Below are 26,091 nucleotides of genomic sequence, written 5' to 3' on the forward strand. Positions count from 1 at the left end.
CTAACAGAAATCTCAGTTGTAAACTGACCTAAAATTGGTTGGACTTGACCATCAGCTGTAGTCACCTGCAAACTCTCATCCATTCCTATCTTAACATTAGAATTCTGGAGAAATTCCAGACCTAAAGAACCTAAAATAGAGATATTGGACCCTGTGTCCAGTAAAGCTAAACAAGAATGTCCTAAGATAGATATTTCAAGGTATGGACGATTATCCTTGTTTTTTCGAACTAATAATGAATTAATGTCAATATCAATAAGAGAAGATAAGGGATTACTTGGAGAAACTACAGAAGAATCACAAAGGACATGGTCGACTAACGTCCTCTTTTCGGTTGGTATCTGCCGTTCCGTGGTCTTTTGTCTTTTGGTGGAGGTTGGGATGTTTGAGGGGTTGAGGCATGGGCCTCCTGACTCGAGAAACTGGTTCCTGGGTCTTGAGGATTTTCTAGGGTATTCCCTGTATTTTGATGGGGAGTGGGAGCCAGGGGAGACGACCCACCCCTTCTGTCGTTTCCCGAACAGAATTCGCACTCAAACTTACGGACTCCTTGACGTCCACATCCATAGCAAAACAACCCTCTCGGTTCAGAACAGTCAAAATACCCATGTCCTGGCTGACGACAATTCCAACAGGTAATTCTGGAGTTGAAGGTAGATACATTACAAGAACGAGAATAATTTTGCCTGCCCGAATAGGATGATTCGTGATTTCTAATATTTGACCGACTAGGGACACTAGACACAGTGTCAGAAGACCATGACAAAACTTCTTCCAACCTCTTACATTTTTCAGTAAGATCTGCAATCGAGGGAATATCAGTGAGTGCTAGACTCGAATGATAAGATGGCAACAAATTTTTCTTAATAATCCGGACAATGTGTGACTCAGACAGAGGAACCTCCAAACGTTTACATAAACTAACAATCTCGTTGATGAAAATAGTGACTTTCTCCTGGGCAGCTTGTTTCCGTGACTTAATTTCATCCAATAAATTGTCTTCATAGTTATAAGGAAGAAAATCTGACTTTAATTTGGCAACTAACTCTGGCCATGAAGCAAAACTACCTCGATTATTGAGGTACCACGTAAAGGCTGAATCCCTAAACAAGTCACCAGCTGCGGAGTAACACTCACCCTCGCTGTTCCCACGTGCTATACGCAGACACTCTACCTTTTCCAAAAAACTAACAACGTTTTCATTAGGTTTACCTGAAAAATGTATGCCCCATTTATGAATAGGAGCAGACTTCATGAAAGGAAAGGAGTTTACTGATACACTAGTGTTATGAGGGGTGAAGTGAGCTTGTGGAGTCACTTTGAAATCAAGTTCACCCTCCAGAGCAAGAATCCTGAAATTAAGGGACTTCTTCACTGCCTCCTCTTCCTCTGTTGTAGGTTCCAACAGATGGACTCTACCTGCAACATGACCCAACCGAGAAGTATAGCGACCATAAGCAGTATCACTGGAGGAACCAACAAAAGAACTAATTTTGGCCTTGAGATCTGTAAGAGTAACTTCAATTTCAAGAATCTCCTCACTAAACCTAAGATGGGAAGCTGACAGAACAGCATGACTTCGGTTCGCTGAAGTTTGCGTCAAAGCACCTCTCAATGTTACCCTTTTCTGATCAACTGTTGATATTGATGGATCATTTAATTGACGGACTCTCAACTCATATTCCAACTCAGGAGCTAACAGATGCTCTACCTTAAACGCTGACATGTTACACAACTAGGAGCTATACTTGAGAATGAGATATGATAACGTAGGAAAAGCTTAACTTACTCTCTGTCCTCAAGCTAATGTTCGAGTGAATACTTATACCAGTAATGTTTGTTTGTCCGTCCAGTCGTGAAAATAGATGCAATGCACTGCTACAACTCCAGAGAAACCTAAAAATTTCAAAAAATGTTACCTCTAGGTAGTGAAATGATTTACTTGGATGCTACTCCGGACTTTATAATGAGGTATTTAGAATTTTAAAATATTTTACTTTAATTATTATTAATCCAAAATAGATATGTAGTTAATAAAAAAAACTAAGCAATTTATTCAGTCCACTTAGTATACAGCAACACAAGTTTATTTAACATATAGATATAAGATAATGTGCAAAAGCCAAAAACAAAACAAAACCAAACGTTAAACTGACGACTAAAAGTGAAAGAATAAAACCGAAAGATAGAATGCAATCATCCAAAGATACAAAGCCAAAAGTTAAAAATGAGAAAAAAATTATAAGTTCAGAAGTTAAGTGCAAAAAAAAGCCCCAAGTTGGGTCTAGCCAATTTGTAACCCAATACTCTGGGTATTGGGATTTGGAAGAAAAAGAACTGATGCAAGAGGGTGAAAATAGAAGAGAAAAGATTTCAGATAAAATGAAGAACGGCTTAGCTCAGAGGAACCACTTCAACCTGACGGAGAGACACGAACTCTCAAGTGGGGATTCGGGCTAGCTTTATTATTGCACAGAATACTGGCTTTGAAATATGGAAACAAAGAAGGGATAAAATGAGACCTATTTAATAAAAAAAATAATAGAAGGCAACTAGATAAAACCACTGGAGATAGATCAATATAAAAGGACGATAAAGAGAGAAGAAGAATGGGCGCCAACTCAACAATGGTTGAGATTTTTTTTTTTTTTTTGAAGTAATGAACAATAAGAAATAAGCTAAATAAATGACAATACAATTTCCTGAAAAAAAATTCAATAATTACCTTGTGCTGCTATAGTTACTGTTAGTAGGAACTGAAATAAAAGCAAAAAATAGTAACAACAAATATATTCTTATTTATTTCAACAACATATATTATATATCAATACTTGACATATCTATATAAAACTGATTAACAGTAACAGTGAGTGGTGTTAAAGTAGAATACGACCTGACAGCCACTAACAAATAAAATATCACTGCTACTGCGCAAAGCCAAAAGGTACTAGGGAAAACAAAATCAAAGTCCGTGAGAAAGCTAGAGGGTCTTAACACTAAGGTTAGTTATGCAATCTAATAATCAATAGGACTGACAGGTGTCCAAACTACCTAAATGCCAGATCTGTGTGTAAATACTATGTTTACGCACAGACACTGGGAGATATATAAAGCTATCAAGAAAAAATGAGTACGGTCAGATGCTCTTTATACAAATATTATTTGAAAATTTATAACATAAAACTTTTCCACTTTATTTAAAACCTCTACAAATAATGACCCCTTCCCTTAACAAAATTTTAGATTAATTTTCTTTATTATTATTATTTACCATTACCTGGTTTGTTCAGTTTAAAATATCAGTTTGTTAATCAAAACTCCCTTATTTACTACAAAAACTATATGTAGTATAGGTACTTAAATATGCATATAAAAGCTTACATTGGTTCTAAATACAAGAGAGCAAGAATCAATATATTTAGATAGATAAAAACTTAACTTATCAAACAGAAGTTTCCACAAAAAAAAGGTCCTATAAGGGTGTTCCTTCAAGGCGCTACCAAAATCCAACGAATTTGGAAGTCTGTTGGGAATAAAGCAAAAACGGCTGCTATGCTGGTGACGGTAAGGTTAGGTAATGGTGCTTGAGTTATCTTATTGTTATCCAAACCATTCCAAAAAAAACAAAAGGTGACTATAGCTTGTAACAACTATAGAATGTAGACGAACCTAAAATAAACATTTGAGAAATTTAGGCCCTCTCCGTATAATAATTGCAACAGCTAACATCCATCCTCACCGAACTCAAACAAAACATTACTGTCAAAAACATTAGGTAATAGTGCTAATTAGGTAAAAGTACTAATAAATATTAGAATAAACATTAGGTTATGCCTTGTCAAACTTGTCAATTTAGTCAGTGTCACTTCAAGATATTTTTGCGCTTGCGCGTATATACCGTTTCCCAAAGCTAGAACTTTTTATTGTACTTAGAAAAAAAATGATACAAAAACTACCGGCTATTGAATACAAAAAATGATAGAAGGACATGAAACTACGATTTTAATATGTTTGGTGACAAACAAAAAAAATATGATGTATTGTCGAAGCGAATATCGGTGGAATATGCGCATTTTATCAATGAAATTCGATATTTTTAAGATATTCCAGAAGCCGCTATAGATAAAATGTTTTAACGACCTATTCATCATTCAGAATTACTCAACGGATATTAGTACAGTTAAAATAATTAAGACGATAACCGGACAACATTGATTTAATGAATAAAATTTAGTTTTTTTTTACTTTAATGACAAAAAAAGCAAGCCCATTAGCAGAACCCAATTAAAAATTATTTTGCACATCATATTTGAAACATTATTTGGTTGAAAAATCTCATTTTTGTTGGCAAAAAATATATTAATTTGTTTGGACTAAATTACAGTTGTGCTTATCTTAAAAAGGATATGTTACTATCAACATTCGCACAGTGTTGCCAAACTGAATTTTGTTATTTTGGGTGTAAATTTTTTCCACGGATCTCCGAGAGTACTATACCTATATGTATTCCAAAAGCGATGTTATAAGAATAAATAATTTAATTATATTACCTGGGATATGATACGTAGTGAAACTACCTCTCTCACGGCAAATTCCACGTGGTATATTTTTACATTCTTTTATATCAATCGGCTTCCTAAATACCCTCTAGAGATTTACTGGTAACTTTTCTTGGTTGTTCAATGATGTTTATGTAGAATATTTAACTTCTATGCCATATTTTTCCCAGATTCGTCCACAATTATCAAAAATCACTACGTATCAATGGCGAGCTACCTGACCTACTGTCCGTATCGAAAATCGATCACATCGACAACGTGGGAACGAAAGCCCTCTTCTGGTAACAAGTCGTTCTAATTCGATCATGGGCGTCACGGAGGGGTATTATTCATCCAATTTTACTTGAATTAATTTAATTAGTAACGTGACTGCTACAATGAGTCAATTTTCCCCTTAGAGGGAGTGTGAGCCGTATGGCTAAATCTGGATAATAATCACAGACCAAACAGTGGCACATAATAGACCAGATCTCGTACTAGTTAATAAATTAACAAGACAAACAACACTAATTGATGTGGCGATACCTAACAACAATAATCTACGTAGTAAATTTACTGAAAAGATCGCCAAGTACAGAGATCTGGAAATTCAAATACGAAGGCAATGGAGAATGCAAAGTACCCAGACGATACCGATTATTATGTCTACTACTGGAGTCATTCCGAAGACCCTCCTCGAAAGCATAAAAAAGCTCGGTCTAAATGAACACCTTTATAAGACCATGCAGAAAGCTGTAACTACTCGCGACGGCCAGATGCGTACGAAAATTTCTGGGAGAAACTCCAGCATACCAAGTCACCTAGGGCTCGATAACACGGAAAGAGTCCCACCAGAGCTCAATCCTTTTGATACCGTAGGTATCTGGAATGAGTCAATTTTCCCCTTAGAGGGTGTGTGAGCCGTATGGCTAAGTCTGGATCATAGATGCAGAATGTGTAAAAATTGTGTTTCTATTTGTATGGGTAAATATGTCCCAAAAAAAAGTCAAATATCTCCGTGTATGAGAGTAGTTTGTGGTGTTACAGGACAAAAATTTTGAAAAACACTATACACAATGCACAAACTAAATTTCTATCTAATATAAGAGTACTCACCCATAATAAAAACGTTTTCAAATGATGTCTTTTCTGTTTTCTTCATTGCTTCAGTAAGCAGTTTTTTGGTGTTGTTGGAATGGATCAGTAGGTCGAATGCTAGGATAGAAAAACATAGTCCAATGTCACTCAAAGTTATACACAAGATAATATATGGGTATATGTAATAGACAAAATGCCTAATAACTTCTTAAATTTGGTGCTTAAAGGTTAGTGACAATTGTAATAATGACAGAATCTTTACAATCAGAAGGTAATTGGTATTTTTAGCCTCCAAGATTGCCAGAGGATTTGTATATAGACAATTTAGTGGTGTGAATACAGAACAATATCATTAATAAGTCATGTTCTCAAATTATTCTTGAAATTAATACACAGTCGTATAAATAAAAAACTGGGAGAAGGAATAGATGATAGGTTGAGTTCAGAAACGGACTAGGAACCAGAAAGGCGTCATTGATTTTAATATATCTCAAAAATGCATGGATATGAATGTGGATGTGCATGTTTGTTATATTGATTTTGAAAAAGCATTTGACAAAGTACGACATGAAAAATTAGTCCGACTTCTAAAGACGAGAAACAAAGACAACAGGGACTTGCGAATAATAACAAACCTTTACTGGAATCAAAGAGCACAAATTGTAATGGATAATGCCCAGTTCAGAAATCAGGAGAGGTATTAGGCAGGCAGTATTATGTCTCCATTACTATTTAATGTATATAGTGAAATAGTGAAACCATTTTTGAGGAAGCATTACTATCTCTAAGTGAAGGAATAATAATTAACGGAAGATCTATTACCATAAGATATGCAGATGATACTGTCATTATGGCAAGTTCTGAGCTGAACAACTCCAATCACTACTAAACAAAACACTTTCTGTGAAGATTATAGACTAAAATTGAATATAAAAAAGACCAAATACAAAATACATGATAATAACAAACTAAGAAAACAAATATACAAACATACATTTATTATTGTTACGTAACATATTATGTTACATATAGCTTTAAGATTACTTACCTTACCACATTGAAGCAGATGCATCCATCCGATGCGTTGATCCAATGCGTCCATCCGATGCACCAATCTTCAATGTGACTCTTACTAACAACTACTACTTCATAAGAATGCCTTATCTCCTAATTTCTTTTGCATCTTCCTAACCTAAAAATTTAAAATATTATAAATAAATCACAGTGAAAATAAAGGCAATACATATTCATCTCATATGAAAGTTTGATTGGTAGGAGTAGGATAGATGATAATGTAATAAATACTTGGTTGCTTAAGCATTGGTTGCTTAAGTCACTCTGCATCTGAAAATACTTAAATAAGGGATAACTTTAATGTAATAAAAGCGTTTTGGCAAAATTGTGGGTTAGGCCACTTTGCATCGCATAGTATCATATATGGTCACCGTAGGTATACCCTGCCCTATAAAATTCACCTTACACCATTATATGGTAGGAAGGTTTTTGATCATATTATATATAATATACCATTTCGTATACATATCACAAATATAATACACCAATTCTACTAAGAATTATGTAAAACAAAAAAAGAACCACCAGATGAAATTAAAAGCTAACTAACTAAACTAAAGACTAAAATAAAAACTCAGAGCTATAGCCAGAAATAGGCAAATCAGAAATAAAAAAGGCATTGAAAGAAATGAAAAACAACAAACCGCCCGAAAAAGAGAGAATAATAACTGCAAAGATGCTGAAATATGGTGAGAAAGTGGTAATTAATAATCTCCATTCTCTTTTTAACAAAATATTAAAGGAAAAAAGAATCTTAAACAACTGAAGGGAATCCCTATCCTACACAAGAAAAGGGGTAATATATAAAAACTATAACCTTCCTCAATGTAATGTATAAACTTCTAACAAAAATTTTAACCAATAGATTGAAGACAAAATTTGACGGATACCGGTCAAAAGAACAAGCTGATTTTAGAAGGATTCAGCAGAAGTGACCATTTATTAAGTATGGAAATCCTTATAGAACAGGCAAATGAATTCCTCTATATATAGCGTTCCTAGATTTCGAAAAGGCTTTCGACATTGTAGAGCATTGGGCAGTGAAAAGTTTTGATTAACAGCCGAATTGACCACATATATACAGCCCTAATAGCCAATATAAATATAGACACTAAGCAGCAAAATTAACGCGCCACCTTAAAAATGGGACATTTGCTTAGGTCTAGTATTTCCTAAACCTGTTGTCCGATTTAAGTGATTTTTTTAACATGTTATAGCCTTATTCTTTAAATCGTCACTGTATACCGGGTGTACCAATGAGACTGTGTTTTTTTCTCAAAGTTCGCAACACCCTGTGCAATGTTCTAGAATTTATAAAATACTCAAATTAAAACCCAACTATAGCCTCAGGTTTTCTTAACATTTTGTTTTTTGATTCATTCGCTTATATTGGAAAATAAAAAAGTTGGGTACTTTCACAACTAGCCATGTTTCTTGTCAATAAATCCTTATTTTCTGTTTAGTTTAATAAACAAGTCTAAAGTAAGCTAAGATAAACTAACAATTTGATAAATGTCAAATTGTTAACAATCAAAACGTGTCTGGTTTGTTGTAAAAATTAGTAGATTTAATATTTAAATCCTTCATTTTTTTTTTGTTGTATGGTGGAAATGGAACATGCTACAAGGAATTTGACCCGCGATGAGTGTGTTCAAGCAGTGACCTTACATAGCGAAGGACTTAGCTACCATGCTATCGGTTCCTTATATTGGTAACACTTTTTAGTTAATGCACGATACTGCAAGACCTTACGTTGCACGAACTGTAACTGAAAATTTACAACAGGTAAATCTTTGGACTTTTGTATTTGCCACCGCATAGTCTAGATCTTAACCCAATCGAACATTTATGGGACATAATTGGTAGAAGACAACAGCGTTTGCCACCTCCTAGAACCTTATAAGAGGTAGAAACAGTAGCTCTGGAGATTTGGAATGATATTGTTTAAGACCAAATAGCAAACCTTATTTGTAATATAAAAGGACATATCTCTTTTATTATAGAACATAAGTGTATGAATCAAAAAACAAAATGTTAAGAAAGCCTAAGGTTGCAAGTAAGTTTTAATTTCAGCATTTTATAAATGCTAGAATGTTCCACAGGGTGTTCCGAACTTTTAGAAAAAAAACACAGTATGATTGGTATACCCGGTGCCCGGTATACAATCATAACTTACCTGTCTAGGAAACAATATTATTACAGGGATATTGTTAAAGAATAAAGCTATAACGATAACATATTAAAAAATTACTCTAATCGGACAAGAGGTTTAAGAAATCAAGACATCAAAAATGTTCCATTTTTAAGGAAGTGTTGCTGCTAAGTGTATAAACAACCATTGTTGACAACAAGTATATGAAGGAACAAAATCAATACAAATAAATAGAGTTGTAAGACAGGGTGACACAAGAAGATATGTTTAAAAGAATAGAATGTGAAGAAAAAGGTATAAAAATTTGTGGACAACGCTCGAACCATCTAGTGTACGGTGATGACATCACATTGATAACTGATAAAAAAGAAGAATTGTTTAAAACGATGAAAGAACTGGACATAGAAGCTGGAGAGATAGGTTTTAATATGAATAACAGCCCGACCAAAATCACAATAAATACAGATGAGGACATCACAATGAGGATCGAACAAAATGAAAATAAATAGAACAAGTTCATGATTATATATATCTGGGTCAAATTATAAAACTTTACAAGAAAAACCAAAAAGCAGAGATCAAAAGGTGAGTTAGACTGGCATGGGCGGCATTTGGGAAACTAAGCTACATCTTTAAAACAAAAGATAACAAAAGATTAATGTGCACTCCCTGTGATACTTTTAAAAGATTAGAATGGGAAGAAAAAGGTAAGTAGAGTAAGGTCTCGTTTTATGCGGTGGTTTTACAGAAATGCGCATAAAAAAAATCGCATAAAAAAAGACTTTACTTGCATTGAAAAAGTAGGGATATATTCCGTGTATCCTAAAATCACATAAAATGGTGGACGTTTGTCCACCAAAAATTATATGTCTTTGATGTTTTTTGTCTCCATTGGGCCGAATAAAATCTTAAAGATGAAAAATTAAAAACGCAGACTAACAATAAGAGACAACAACAACTTATTGAGATTGCAAAAACCTCTTCTAATGGAACATAAAACTTTGCAACACTTAATTAAATGTTTCAATCCGGAAATCAAAATGTGCTGTATATTATACTGCAAGTTGAAATCAACAACATTTAAACACTTAAGTAAATACTTAAACATTTAAATTTAAGTTCAAAACAATTACAGGTTATACCTTTCAATGCGAAACTCAGATTGATGTAGTAGCTACATGCTACAGCTACATCATGTGACAACGGGAATACCTGAATTGCAAACCCCCAGATTACTGACATTTGGATGGGAATAGTTAATGTTAATAATGTAATACTATTTGTTAATAATTGAAATTTTTTGATGAAATACAAACCTCAATACTTCAAAATCGCATTAAAATAATCCGCATAAAAAGAGACCTTACTGTATAAAAATTAGATAGAACAAGTTCATGATTATATACATCTGGGTCAAATTATAAAATTTAACAAGAAACAACCAAACAGCAGAGATCAAAAGATAGTTAGACTGGCATGGGCGGCACTTGGCCTAAGCTACATCTTTCAAACAAAAGATATCCGTAACATCTGAAGACCAAGGTATACAATCAATGTGTACTCCCTGTTCTCACTTATGGTTCCCAAACGTAGACGTTTACAAAAGCAAACATGGACCAAATCATAAAAACGTAAAGAGCAATGGAAAAGCAAACGTTGCACATAAGACTATGTATAAAAAGTGAAACGAATGGATAAAAAGAGAAACGAGTGGATAAGAGAGAAAATAAAAGTGAGGGATGTTGGATGTAGACAAGAAGTTGCAAAATTGAAATGTAGAAAAAAAAAATTAAAAAGAGGACAGGCCTTGAAAATACCATTATTTTTTTTATGGACTTAGCCTGAAAGGTGAAAAAAAGCTGAAATTCTACTGTTTCCTTTCTAAGAAACTAGTAAAGGTGCCCAAAAATCAAGAAATACTTAAAAAAAATCAAAAAATGTAATCATAACAAAAAAATAGTATGTTAAAAGGCTACAAAAGTATATAGTATGTCAACGCGAAATGAAGTAAACACTTCTGTTGTATATAGGTATATGAATTTATTAAAATTCTTAAAATTTATCCATGAGGGAGTGGAAAATGTACAAAACGTTTTCGGCCAAACTGACCATCATCAGTGTAAACTTGGAAATAAGTAAACCATTTAAATTAAAAAGCAAAATGGTGATATTTTGACAGTTGAAAAAATAGAAAATGTGGTTACTTACATCCAGTGTACAAGTAATTGTAACCAGCCCCTTCAATAGATGTAAAAACCTTTAAGCTACATGATTGTTACATTATGTATTAAAAAGTATTTGACATTAAGTTGATGTCTTAAGATTTTAAAGATAACATGTGGATGTACTTCATCCTTGCTCAAAAATTGCACAAGGTACTTGTGTTCAAGTGAGAGGTTAACAACCAACTGATTGCTAGACAGATTGGTGCCAGAAATGTAGGACAAGATGTCACAGGTAGGTAGGTGGATTTTTCGTCTGTTATCCGAAAATTTAAATTTTAAGAATTTTAATAAATTCATATACCTATATACAACAAAAGTGTTTACTTCATTCCACGTTGTTTTATGGAAGGTATACAGCTAACTACAGGGTTTACCCTTTTTAAAGTTGTATACTTAAAGTCTTAATAAAAAAAAGTAACTGAATCATAATAAATATAACTAATTTTTACAATTAAATTATGAAAAAATATGTAAGATTGGTTACATGTTTTTTAATACTTCAAAACAATATGGAGGACGCCAAGAAGTCAAATTTTCATTACACTTGACAATGTGGCCAGTTTTTACCTTTAAAAGATCTAAAAATTTAATGAAAATCACTTACATTAAACAGATACAGATGGATCCAATCCAGAGTCCAACCAAAGCCAAATTCTTGGCTTTAAATGTAATAAAGTTTCCTCCAACATAATTATTTCCTCTGTCGTTTAAAAGTGTGTCTGGGAATTACACATAATTTATTTATTACAAATAATCATAAATCACTATAATAATAATAAACCTAATCTAACCTAACCTATCCAAACCTAACTAGAACTAACCTGACCCTTGTAACAAAGCAGTCATTTTGTGTTAAAAATGGGTAAGAATAAGTAAAATGGGACATCATTAAATTGGAGGGTCCAAGAAGTTAGCTGTAGATATAAGGATATGAAGGCATAATAGTGTTACCATGTGTTTTTAGAATAAATCGGAAAAGAGCATGTGATATATTTTTATTAATTTATTTATTAACATGGAAAACATAAACTATGTAGATAAAATAACGAGAAAAATTTTTAAATTTCTCTAATTATGTCGAAATACCAAGATTTTAGTATCAATATTAATATTAAAGTTAAAAAGTGTAAAATAAGTAAAATTCTGCTGCTTTAAGATTTTACTATATACTTTTAGTTTATTATTATCTATATGAAAAATCGATTTGTATAAATAATAAAGCAAAACAGTGACAAACTTTCACCTGGTACTATATAGTTGTAGGCACTTTAATATTTTAAAAACGGCACACAATAAACACAAAAATAACATACTGATGAAGTAAACATTTTTCATTAACTAACAGCATATCAGTATTCAGGTACATTCATTCCAAATAATAAATAATAAAATAATAAAAAGAAAGTCATAAATTTATATCTGCAGAACATCTGTGCAATCTGGCAAAGGCAAATTTAAATGTTCTGACTCTATTGCCAAATCTATCTAAAATTTCTAATAATTAACTGCAGTTAATATCAAAACAAACAACAAATATTTATTCGTTCGTGTTTTACATAAATTAAAAAATAGCGAAATCCATAAAATAATGTAAAAAATGTAGTTTTCAAAGCTTTCTCTGTATATTTGAGGTGTGCAAAGAATTATACATTATATACATTATAATCACATGGCAACACTGTCAAACTTAAATTCAAAGTTCTGTGAAAATCTAATGTGGCTAACTTCTCAGACCCTCCAACTTAATGATGTCTGTAAAATGTAACATACTTAAAAATTGAAAGATTTTAATTTTCATAAGAAAACATATTTTATATAACTATGGCAACTGGGGTTGGCTTGGGCAAAGAAATTTTTTTGTATTGTTATTATATTGTTAATATATTTTTCATATGCCTTGGGGCAAAGGGGGTTCATCCATCAAAACCACCCTGGATGCGCCACTGCCAAGGAGGTTTTGGGCGATACCCAAACAGGTAGGGACGATTGAAACATGGTCTTTTAGCTAATTTGGGACCTATAAATCCTTTTCAATTTACATTTGAATATGAAAGACTGCGAAATAGACAGAACACTAAAACACTCCACCAGAATGACTTGGATTAACAACCCTTCAGAACAAAACAGTAAAGAATACAAAATAGTGAGAAACAAGGCCAACTCAACAAATAAAAAGAAGAAAAATGACTGGTTTCGCTAGAGGATATTGAAAAAGACAGACATGAAGAAAACACAGTGTGATGAAGAAGTAAGGCTTACAAGATAACGATGAAGTAGAAATTTTCACAGAAGAAGTACAAAAACAAATATTAAAAACCTAGGAAACAGAAAAGCAAGAGAAGAAGAAATAGCAGTGAAATTATTAAAATACGGAGGAACAGAATTATGTAAAAAAATAAACCTGCTATTAGACAGACTACCCGGCGTATCTATTAGACAGACTTTGTCGACAAAACAGACTACCCGTTGATTGCAACACAGGTATTAAAGTACCTATATATAAAACAAGAAGATCGAGAGTGAGTGAATTACAGATCAATAACTTTATTAAACAGCCCATATAGCAAACCTAATATTTATAGATTTCAAAAGTGCTTTTGATACAATCAATGGAACGAAAATGATGGACAAGCTATAGAATGTTGGAACAAGGTCCCAACTATCTCCCTGACACTATTTTATCTGATATTGAAAGTGATCATAAGGATTACAAAGTTTGCAAATAAAAACATTATTACAGATCAACTTCAACTAGTAGCATATGCAGATGATCTAGTCATCATATCGAAGACGAAGATGACACTTATAAAAGCAGTTGGAGAGTTAAATAAGGAATCGAAGAGAATAGGACTAGAGATAAACCAACACAAAACAAAATACATGAAGGATGACACAACAACTCAGAAATAGCTAATAACACAGAACCATAAATTTTGAATTTGAATTTCAACCTGTATCCACCTTTAGCTACTTGGGAGTAACAATAGGGAAAACCGAAAAAGAGAACAGAGGAAAGAATTCTGAAAGGCAGAAAAAGACCTGTTGTTAAGGCTGTATGACACTATACATTTTCTTGTATCATTTCTAATATCGTTTCTGATATCGTTTCTTGTATACATTTTCTTGTATCATTTCTTGTAGGTACATTTGTGCCCTGTATGACACTATGCAAGTTCTTGTATCGAAAATTGTATGAAATTCGGCACGTGATTGGTCGAAATTTTGTTTGTCACCCTGTGTCACGTTATGGTAGTACTGCATACTGCATCTACAGCTACAGCTGATTTTGAAGATTTTATAAAATTTATAAACTTTTAATTAACATTTTAATGTTAACCAGAATTTTACGTTGACTGTTTGAGGTTGATTATTTGTGTTTTTATTTTGTTTTAATATTTGTGCTAAAATATTTGCATTAGAATTATCTTCAGTTTGATCCAAATTAGGAACTATTGTATTTTCGTCTATTAAAAAATTATGCACCATGAAACCTAAATTTATAGTATAAACTTTACTAGGAGCTAAATATATGGTTATTAGTAGAACAGTAGTCCATACCAAACGGTATATTAAGTATCAATAAAAGATTTATAAATAATACCTACAAAAACACAAATAAATTCATCAATACATGATCCCATTTTCATTTCAGCCACCATTATGAGTAAGTAGTTATGACATTTTAGATGTTTTACCAGCAGGTTTTACGTTTTTGCTCTTTGCGCAGAAATTGGCGCAGTTCTTGTACAAGAATCTGTGTCTGACTCAAATTCTTGTATCTGTGTATGACACTATGCATTTTTTTGACATATCAGAAACGATATTAGAAATGATACAAGAAAATGTATAGAGTCATACAGCCTTTACATATGGGATGCAAACAACAACGATTAAAAAGAAACTGGAAGATAGCCTTCTGAAATTTGAAAGAAAAATAATGAGAACAATACTGGGTCATAATCTAACAAGAAAGGGAGAAAATAATGAAAACAAATGCCGAAATTGAAGAAAAATTAAAGAGAAAAAGTATAGTCAGATACATAAAATCAACCCAACGCAAATACGGGAAATTTAGGCGTCCCGAGAGACTTTTTCGGGACGTTTGGTCACCTTACCCTAAATGAGATGGGCAGATGATAATCAAGAAGCATGTGGATTTTAGGTGGATGACTGTAGCGACAGCGACAGACAGAGAAGAATGAAAAAGGATTGGGGAGGCCTATGTCAAAAGATGGACCCAAGAAGGATAATTAGATAATATACCCTAGGCACATGAGATAGGAGCCGGTAAGGGGTATAAAAGGGACACCATTGTATTGTATATACATAGTTGACTGTCAAAAGGTGCACTGTATTATTATTAAGCATTAAACGATTCAATGAAACGATTAAATTAAATTACCTTAGATTTAACTAGATTAAAGTTGCTTAAACAAACAAAAACAAACAACACGCGACGCAGACGCATTTGCATTTCTGACTGCGATTTTTGTTTTTTGTGAGATGTTGTTTGACATTTGACAAATTTTGATATTTGCAACTAAATCCTGACCCACTACTTTGCGCCGTGTAATTTGGGTTGCCTATTATAAACTTGAATCGGCGAAATGGATCATTTAAAAAGTTGGGGCGAATCGACGAAATGGACCAAAGTTATTTAAAAAATATTACATAGATACCATAGGCGTAACCAGGGGGGGGTTTTGGGGGTTGTAACCCCCCCCATTGGGATGTACTTTGAGCTCTATACGCTTAACACCATAGCCCTCAGAGACCTTCCAGTAGTTGTAACGCCCCACTTTCAGGTAGTTGTAACCCCCCCCCTTAGGATCATCCTGGTTACGCCTATGATAGATATAAATAGAAATTGGAATAATATTGGGATAAACCGTAATCGTACCCCCTCCTAACTGCCAAAGTGTCATGGCCGCCGTCGGGACCTATTGTGCTGACATTTACAATGTTTACATATAGAAAAGTTTGTTTTTTTCTGCTTATAATGCCGTTTTCTAAAGATATTAGTGAACAAAATCGATTTGCTAACAATATTTAATATATTTTAAATGTGCTAAAATTGGATTCAACAGCAAAAGTCGCATAAATAACATATAAATAACGAATTTGTTTACCTATTACAAATGGGGTTATGTGGTTGTAACTGTTTATTTTGGGAATAAAATGAAAATGATCAATTAAACGACTGGAAAACTGTAAGTATTACAATTAAAACATGTTTATCCTATCACAAGAGTTCACTTCATTTTAAGAAAGCTAATTATTATTATACAATAGACATTTATAAACTGCCATGTACTTTTAAGGTTACTTTTGATCTGTTTTCAAAGCTTATGATTAAATGTTACCTACCTCTTTATTAATTAGATTTGCCAACAAAAGATGCATGATTAAGGCCAAATGCAATTCCTTTGCTAAAGTCATAAAAAAAAGTACCAATACAGTTAAAAAAATTATTTTAAAAAGGTCTCTCAAAAGACATGAAAATATACAACAACTTAAAAAACTAGAGAATGTAAAGAAAGCCAGGTTATTGGAAATGGAATTCCTGTTTAATTGAAAGCCAGTAAACTATCCAAGACTTTTCAGAATCAAATGTGTCAACTTGTAAAAACGATTCTTCTGACATTTTTAGTAAAAACCAGATTATCCTCAAGAAAAATTCTGTTTAAGTGAGACTCGAAAGTCATATTTGTGAATGTGTCATCTTTGAATGAAACAATTTTTTTACCTAAACAATTAAATGTATGGATCTAATTAAAAACAATGCTGAATCAAGTACAGTTACAGAAATACAATCCTTTGAACTTCTAAATGTGATTGTTGAAAGTGTCGAAATAGCTACTGCATAGGGATTCGAAAGGGATAGACTTGTTATGAACGCACTTGATCATGTACTTCTTACTGTTATAAAGTTGAAACAAAACTTATTTTATGCTTTTTTATCAGTCACTTTTAATTGTGTATCAACTTTACGTGGTATATCGTGCAAAAATTGCTAAAAATGCAAACATTATATTTATTTTCTGTGTTACATTGGATAGTATGATTGAATGTCTTCCTCTTTTAGATAGTGAAGTGAAGAACATCTTGAAGTTCCAATGATGTTTCAAGATGAGGTAAATCGACATAATTGTATGTTAGAAGGACAGAGAATATGAAGAAATGTTATTGCTGCATATTTAGTGTAGTGAAATACAAACTTCAAACATTATAATATATTTTTTGATTTCAAACATTTCATATGATTATGAAAGAACATCTTTCTTTTTAAAACAATGAAGAAGTGAAGAACATAATAAAGTTCCAACGAAAATGATTCCAGATGAGGAAAATCGAAATAATGGTTGTATGTTACGTGTATAGAGAATACGAAGAAATGTTATTGCTGCAAACTTAGTGTAGTGAATTAAAAACTTATTGTCAAATACAAATCAATTTATTTCATACTTTTATAATATATAGTGATATAATTTTATATGTGTTCAAATAAAAATATTAATAAATAAAATACAATAAACACAAATCATGTATATCTTACAATGAATTACAAAATCAAAAATTAATTACAAAAATATCAAAATAAATCTAAAATATTAAAAAGTTACATATAATTTTTATAGTACCTACATACTTTGGTTGGTACTCTAATAATTTGGAGATCCATTAAAGTTTGTAGATGGAAATTGCAGGTATCTAAAAAATATAATAATATAAAGTAACTCAACAATCTCTTTTTAATTAGGGTAGCAGTTGATAAAGATGACCCTTGCTCAGGAAATCAAATGTATCTAAAAAAAAATTAAGTAACAGCTTTCGAACAAAACAATGACTGCGTTCACCAGATGCAAACACATTCACAAATGTTTGCGCTTTGATTCTAAACTTGTTGACAGCGAACTGAACGGTTGGTTGTTTAGGTTAAAATTTGACATTTTGCTTGCTTGGTTTGAACGTAACCTAAAATAAATTTTCTCAATAAATACGTTTTTGAATTTATTTTTTTTATTAAAGGAAAAAAGAAAATTTATTTAATAGATAATAACGTAGCAGAATGTCTTCAGTAGCCTTTATTTTATATATAAAACCCTTATCAATATATTTTACAGTATATACAATTTAAATTCCCGCCATATTTCAACACGTTTGCAAAGTTCAACTTAAATATCTTATGTTTGCAAAAATGGCGATCGCTTTCCAAACATGTTTGACGTTAGCAAGTCGTTCAGAACCATAAAGCGCAAACTGATTGCCAACGTTTGCATCTGGTGAACGCGCCCAATCTTGGCACTAAACGGAAACAAAGATACTGGTAAGTATTAAAACATTTTTTGAAAAATCTTTCTGAAAGTGAAAATAAAGACTACTCTCTATGGGAACAACTAAAACTGGGCATGTTTTACAAAAAAATGTATCCAGAACAAACTTCTTCTCTATAAGGCAATACTACGACAAGTCTGGATGTACAGGATTTAAATCTGGGGAACTGCCAGTAATACAAATATGCAAAAACTATTAAGATTCTAATCCGAAGTCTTTTATGATGTCCGATGTTTTTAGTACCACTACCAAATATCATGCTAAACTAAAAATTATAGGGTAAAAATCTGTCTGATCACCCAAACTTTTAAAAGCTGGATGCTTATCTGATCTAGTCCAGAGGCTGGTTTCGGTATTGCAGCTATAAAATACTTAAATAGTAAGCATGGAAATTTTTATTATGGTCCGCCTTGAGGCAAACTAGGGCACTAGAGGGTTAAGAAAAGTTACAGATCTCTACACCACTGGGAAGTAGATAGTAGTTACTAATTTGTAAAAAAGTCAGAAATATGGTAATGTAGACTAAATTAATATAAATATGTAAAGAGTTCTCACCCCTGAGTGTAGTTCCCACTGTGTCATTTTTTATATCTGTCATATTGTTATCATGATAACAGATTGCATTAAAGTTAAAATAAAAAAGAATTAAAGAAGTTCATAAAAATACTCTATTTTTGAAAAAATATTTAAGTGCTTAAATACTTTTTTAGATAAAATATACATAAAATTTATTTTTTCTACAACCGTGTTAAAAATGCAACTTTCAGCCTTCCATACAAGCGTTAAAAATGCTACCTTAAGGCACTAGTGCTTTAAAATTTTTATGGCACTGCAGTTCGTATTGACTGTATAGGCAATTTTGATGTAATGTCAAAAAAATATAAAAATGGAATGTCAGTTCAAGTAATAGTTATTTATGATATAAGTGTTAAAAGTACACGTTTAACCCTTAAACGCCCAACCTTTTTTAGGTCCCATGTATGCCTAAGGGTGGGTAAAAAATGTCCACCTTGAAAATAGCTAATATATTTATTGAGAGTTGTTGGAAATGGATTAAACTTAAGAATCTGATGCTTAAGAAACACAGCATCTTCTAAAATATTAATATAAACAATTTACAAACCTTAAAACAAAATTACAATATAAATAAAAATTAACATACCAGTAACTGCCATTAATTCAAATTTGTCGATTTTCTCCACATTCTTCCTTTCAGCCTCCTCATTGGCGGAGAATTATGTCGATAATGTAATTATACGTCGATAATTATATGGATTATGTTCCTACCAACGAGAAATTATAGAGAAACCTTTAGTAACAAGTTTTACAAAAGGTGTACTTTTTATGACCACCCATATTTAACTCAAGATATTACTTTTATTTTCAAAAATATCGGTAAAACCAAATTAACATTAGATAAAGGGCTGTATTTGTAACAATAAATAATTTTTGAAAAATTTTTACACATGTACCTAATAAATAAGTTACAAGGGAATACGCATTAGGTGGACATTTTTTACCCACCCTTGGGCGTTTAAGGGTTAAGGCACGCATGTGAAAGTTTGCAGAATGAGCGATAGCGAGTTCTGCAATTCACATGAGTGCCTTAAAAATGTACTTTTTAACACGCATATCATACAATATTTTTTCTACAAACGTAATTACAGGACAATATCTACAAAAACTTTTACTTGAACTTGACTGACATTCCATTTTTATATTTTTGTGACATTACATCAAAATTGTCTATACGGTCAATACGAATTGCAGTGCCATAAAAATTTTAAAGCACTTGTGCCTTAAAGTAGCATTTTTAATGCTCTTATGGAGTGCTAAAAATTGAATTTTTAACACAGTTGTAGAAAAAAGTTTTTGTAGATAGTATTCTGTAATTACGTTTGTAGAAAAAATATTGTATGATATGTGTGTTAAAAACTACATTTTTAAGGCACTCATGTGAATTGCAGACTTTCACATGCGTGCCTTAAATGTGTACTTTTAACACTTATATCATAAATAACTATTAAAAAACTAACAGAAAATAGTAAAAATATTTGAATGAGCATAAGTAAAAAAGTCACTCTCTCAACCAATAAACATTTGTGATTAAAATTAATATACTTAATTGATTATAATATGAATGTGTTCTTGTAGAGTTTCATATAATAATTTCCATTTGACTAAAGAGACACAAGCTGGAATACTTAGGTCAATAATACTTAGGTATGAAACACCCTAAAAAATATGAACTTTTGCATTTGATAATTCAGAGAAAGATCCAAGGTAAATGTGGTTCTGGTAGAATCTCACAATCATAGCTGAACAATCTAAGACCATAGTATGGAAAATCGACTCCATCATCATTAGTTAGAGCTGCTGTCAATAAAGCCACAATAGCGAATATGGTAGCCAATATGATATCCAACAATTGATAACAGTCATGGAACTAAAAAATGTATTATTTCAAAGTGTTTATGGGATAAAATTAGTAAGAGTGACATGATACCTAACAAAAATTTGATTCAGAAGATTTAACATAAAACTTGTAATTCTCTTATACTAAACTCACAATAAAGATGCACCAGAAATAAACAACCCAAGACATGTTGAATGATACAAATAGCACTCCCGAATCATGATTTACAATGTATAAACTTTGTAAATCATGATTTGTGAGTGCTCCTCATAACATTCATCATGTCTTGTGTTTGTTTCTTTCTAGTGCATCTTTATTGTGACTTTAGTATTATAATTATATACAGTGTGTCCACGGTTGGGGTGCCCAAGAGGAAAAACTTTTTTATTTTCAATTTTAGCGAAAAATGTCATTATTGATAAAAAGTTTTGCTTGTTCTAAAACCCCATAAAACGAAATAAAATTCAAGTTTTTAAATCCTGCTTAATTTTGTAGCCAATTTTATGTAAATCCCTATTTTATGTAAATTTTTGCACTAAGTTTGAAATCTTAACAATAATCTAGTGTTGCCAAGCCACAATGTAGCTTAGTAACTATCAACTTCGATAAATAATTTGCGAATTGTCAATTTTTTTGACAATGTTAAGCGTTCAATAAAGAATTTATCTTGTGATAAATTTCATTATTAAAATTGTTGTATTAATAATTATTTAATTAATAAATAATTGGATGATTCAAGGAGAACGACAAAGTCTGGCTTCGTAATCCAGAGAAGTGAAAGGGTTGTTCTCCCAAGTTATTATTGTTACAATTTCGAACTTAGTGCAAAAATTTATAGGGATTTACATAAAATTGGCTATAAAAATAAGCAGGATTTGAAAAACTTGAATTTTAGTTCATTTTATGGGGTTTTAGAACAAGCAAAACTTTTTATCAAGAATGACATTTTTCGCTATAATTGAAAATAAAAAAGTTTTTCCTCTTGGGCACCCCATCCATAGACACACTGTATTACTATTTTTATAATAAAAATATTATAATTTATAAAATGTGATGCTGTATATGATTTCAAATATTAATCTTTTCTATTACCATATAAAAAAATATTGTCTTTACTCAAAAACATTTTATTTATCATAAAATTTTTAAAGATATATTTAAAAAGTTCATAAATATTAATATTAATTTATACAAAAACATTAAATATTTTAGTTTTACTCTGGTTTATGGCTGTAAGGTGTCTCTGAATATTTTTCACTCTTTTATAAGATGTTTCGAAAATTGAAATATCTCTGAAAGTTTTTAATATTTAAAATCAGTTTTCATAAATTTATCATCGGTTAATATTAGAGATCTTAAGTTCACAGTGGCACAAACAACTGAAAATATCTTCTGCAAGTGGAAGAAGACTAACATACATTTTACATACATTAAATGTTTTTATTTATTTCGTTGGATATATCTATGTGTACTCAAGCTTTAGCTATCTTCATTGTAAGAATTTTAAGTTTAGCGTGATATTTGGTAGTGGTACTAAAAAAATCGGACATCATGAAAGACTTTGGATTGGAATCTTTGTAGTCTTTGCATATTTGTGTTACTGGCAGTTCCCCAGAATTAAATCCTGTACATCCAGACTTGTCGTAGTATTGCCTTATAGAGAAGAAGTTTGTTCTGGATACATTTTTTTGTAAAGCATGCCCAGTTTTAGTTGTTCCCATAGAGAGTAGTCTTTATTTTCACTTTCAGAAAGATTTTTCAAAAAATGTTTTAATACTTACCAGTATCTTTGTTTCCGTTTAGTGCTAAGATTGTTTTGTTAGAAAGCTGTTACTTAATTTTTTTTAGATACATTTGATTTCCCGAGCAAGGGTCATTCATCTTTATCAACTGCAACCCTAATTGAAAAGAGATTGTTGAGTTACTTTATATATTTTTTAGATACCTGCAATTTCCATCTACAAACTTTAATGGATTTCCAAATTATTAGAGTACCAACCAAAGTATGTAGGTACTATAAAAATTATGGGTTACTTTTTAATATTTTAGATTTATTTTGATATTTTTGTAATTAATTTTTGATTTTGTAATTCATTGTAAGATATGCATGATTTGTGTTTATTGTATTTTATTTATTAATATTTTTATTTGAACACATATAAAATTGTACCACTATATATTATAAAAGTATGAAATAAATTGATTTGTATTTGACAATAAGTTTTTAATGCACTACACTAAGTTTGCAGCAATAACATTTCTTCGTATTCTCTATACACGTAACATACAACCATTATTTTGATTTTCCTCATCTGGAATCATTTTCGTTGGAACTTTATTATGTTCTTCACTTCTTCATTGTTTTAAAGAGGAAGATGTTCTTTCATAATCATATGAAATGTTTGAAATAAAAAAATATATTATAATGTTTGAAGTTTGTATTTCACTACACTAAGTATGCAGCAATAACATTTCTTCGTATTCTCTGTCCTTCTAACATACAACCATTATTTCGATTTATCTCATCTTGAAACATCATTGGAACTTCAAGATGTTCTTCACTTTACTATCTAAAAGAGGAAGACATTCAATCATAGTATCCAATGTAACACAGAAAATAAATATAATGTTTGCATTTTAGCAATTTTTGCACGATGTACCACGTAAAGTTGATACACAATTAAAAGTGACTGATAAAAAAGCATAAAATAAGTTTTGTTTCAACTTTATAACAGTAAGAAGTACATGATCAAGTGCGTTCATAACAAGTCTATCCCTTTCGAATCCCTATGCAGTAGCTATCTCGACACTTTTAACAATCACATTTAGAAGTTCAAAGGATTGTATTTCTACTGTACTTGATTCAGCATTGTTTTTAATTAGATCCATACATTTAATTGTTTAGGTAAAAAATTTGTTTCATTCAAAGATGACACATTCACAAAATAATATTTATATATATGACTTTGAGTTTCACTTAAAACAGAATTTTTCTTGAGGATAATCTGGTTTTTACTAAAAATGTCAGAAGAATCGTTTTACAAGTTGACACATTTGATTCTGAAAAGTCTTGGATAGTTTAGTGGCTTTCAATTAAACAGGAATTCCATTTCCAATAACCTGGCTTTCTTTACATTCTCTAGTTTTTTGAGTTGTTGTATATTTTCATGTCTTTTGAGAGACCTTTTTAAAATAATTTTTTTAACTGTATTGGTACTTTTTTTATGACTTTAGCAAAGGAATTGCATTTGGCCTTAATCATGCATCTTTTGTTGGCAAATCTAATTAATAAAGAGGTAGGTAACATTTAATCATAAGCTTTGAAAACAGATCAAAAGTAACCTTAAAAGTACATGGCAGTTTATAAATGTCTATTGTATAATAATAATTAGCTTTCTTAAAATGAAGTGAACTCTTGTGATAGGATAAACATGTTTTAATTGTAATACTTACAGTTTTCCAGTCGTTTAATTGATCATTTTCATTTTATTCCCAAAATAAACAGTTACAACCACATAACCCCATTTGTAATAGGTAAACAAATTCGTTATTTATATGTTATTTATGCGACTTTTGCTGTTGAATCCAATTTTAGCACATTTAAAATATATTAAATATTGTTAGCAAATCGATTTTGTTCACTAATATCTTTAGAAAACGGCATTATAAGCAGAAAAAAACAAACTTTTCTATATGTAAACATTGTAAATGTCAGCACAATAGGTCCCGACGGCGGCCATGACACTTTAGCAGTTAGGAGGGGGTACGATTACGGTTACAAGAATCTACAGGTCGAGCAAGTCTCGTAAATTTCACGATTGCGAGCCACGCTTCACGCAACCGTGTTTGCGTACTTGTGTTTCGAGTTGCGTGGTCGTGCGGAGTTATATTTACCAATTCGCGCAATCGTACTTGAGACGCTGTGTCAGGTGAGGTGTTTGAAAATTTGTGTAACTTGATTGCTTGATTCTGTGGTGTGAAGGTGGTTAAACTTTTGTTTTATTTTTTTTTGTTTTGTTTGTTTTTGTTGTTGCGAATATATCGCAGAAAGTTTTTAGATGAAGTAATTGTATGATGAAGATAACACAGAAAATACAAGAGGGCAGCATACTTTGCAAAACAACTGTTACAATTTGAAATCAACAATTTGTTAAGTTGTTGTCTTGCAGGTAAAAAAAGTGACTTTTTAAAAAAATTATATCTTGGAAACTAAAAATTATTTTTATTTATAATTGAAACATGTAAAAGTATAGTACTCTCAAAAAAATTTCAGCCAAAAATATTCATTTTTGTAGAGTTGACTGCAATTTTTCGACAACAGCCCTTTTTTTCGGTGAGCAGCATAACAAGTCCAGTCTCATCTGAAATCAAAGTTTCTTGTAGTTTATACCTCTGGCTAGTGAATGAACAAAGGATTTTTTATTAGATGAGGTCATTTTTGTTTTATAAAAAAAACTACTTTAAAAATGAGAAAAATTGGGGTCAAAAATGTGTTTAAACTTATGTAAAATCTTCAAATTTCATTTTTTTTAAATTCCTTCGTTCATATTCTAGCCAGAGGTATAAACTACAAGAAACTTTTTGATTTCAGATGAGACTGGACTTAGTTATGCTGCCAACGCAAAAAAACTTAAACTCTACAAAAATGAATATTTTTGGCTGAAACTTTTTTTGAGACTACCTTAAGTACTATACTTTTACATGTTCCAATTATAAATAAAAATAAATTTTAGTTTTCGAGATATAATTTTTTTAAAAAGTCACTTTTTTTACCCACAAGACCTATGTAACCCCTTAAAAAAATGTTTGGAAGAATATGTTTGATGGCCAAGATGCATACATATATTTAGAAGGAAAGTTCCTGATTTCTGTAGTATAATACATAATATCGAAGAGGAAGTAGCCCTAAGCGCCGGACTCCACTTGCGATTTGTAGTTGTGAAGATTGAACACATTCTTTCAAATAGAAGTCAATCCATGATTATTTAGTCACAAATGGATTGACTTGTATTTGAAACAATGTGTTCAATCTTCCTGATTACAAATCGCAAGTGGAGTGCGGCGGTAATAACACCAAAATATTCCATATAGGTCCATAGAAGGTACACAGACATTGAAAAATTCCTGGAATATCCCCGAAAACATGTTCCCTGAACATCCCAGGAAAATCCTGTGTCAGCATTTTAAACATTACCTGAATGTCTTATTGGAACATTCCATGAATGTCCTCTGGACATTCAAAATATATTTTGT

General features: G+C 31.5%; 1 protein-coding gene and 1 long non-coding RNA gene across 2 annotated transcripts; both read right to left on the reverse strand.

The window, feature by feature from the left end:
- Positions 1-316: 316 nt before the first annotated feature.
- Positions 317-15,928, reverse strand: LOC114331944 (uncharacterized). Its single transcript, XM_050663437.1, has 6 exons — positions 15,490-15,928; positions 11,692-11,806; positions 6,685-6,828; positions 5,655-5,753; positions 3,440-3,669; positions 317-1,896 (listed from the first exon to the last, which is right to left on the reverse strand). The coding sequence occupies exon 6, from the start codon at positions 1,724-1,726 to the stop codon at positions 317-319; it is 1,410 nt and encodes a 469-aa protein (XP_050519394.1). The 5' UTR covers positions 1,727-1,896; positions 3,440-3,669; positions 5,655-5,753; positions 6,685-6,828; positions 11,692-11,806; positions 15,490-15,928.
- Positions 15,929-23,258: 7,330 nt separating this feature from the next.
- LOC126893355 (uncharacterized) lies at positions 23,259-25,846 on the reverse strand. Its single transcript, XR_007701146.1, has 2 exons — positions 24,292-25,846; positions 23,259-23,408 (listed from the first exon to the last, which is right to left on the reverse strand). It is a non-coding gene; the product is annotated as an uncharacterized LOC126893355 (long non-coding RNA).
- Between the last annotated feature and the right edge of the window lie 245 nt (positions 25,847-26,091).

This window comes from Diabrotica virgifera, chromosome 10 (assembly GCF_917563875.1).
Source record: "Diabrotica virgifera virgifera chromosome 10, PGI_DIABVI_V3a".
Classification (NCBI taxonomy): Eukaryota; Metazoa; Arthropoda; class Insecta; order Coleoptera; family Chrysomelidae; genus Diabrotica; species Diabrotica virgifera.

Bases quoted from the DNA above. Each gene is read 5' to 3' on its own strand.
- LOC114331944 (XM_050663437.1), bottom strand. From the start codon at position 1,726: ATGTCAGCGTTTAAGGTAGAGCATCTGTTAGCTCCTGAGTTGGAATAT.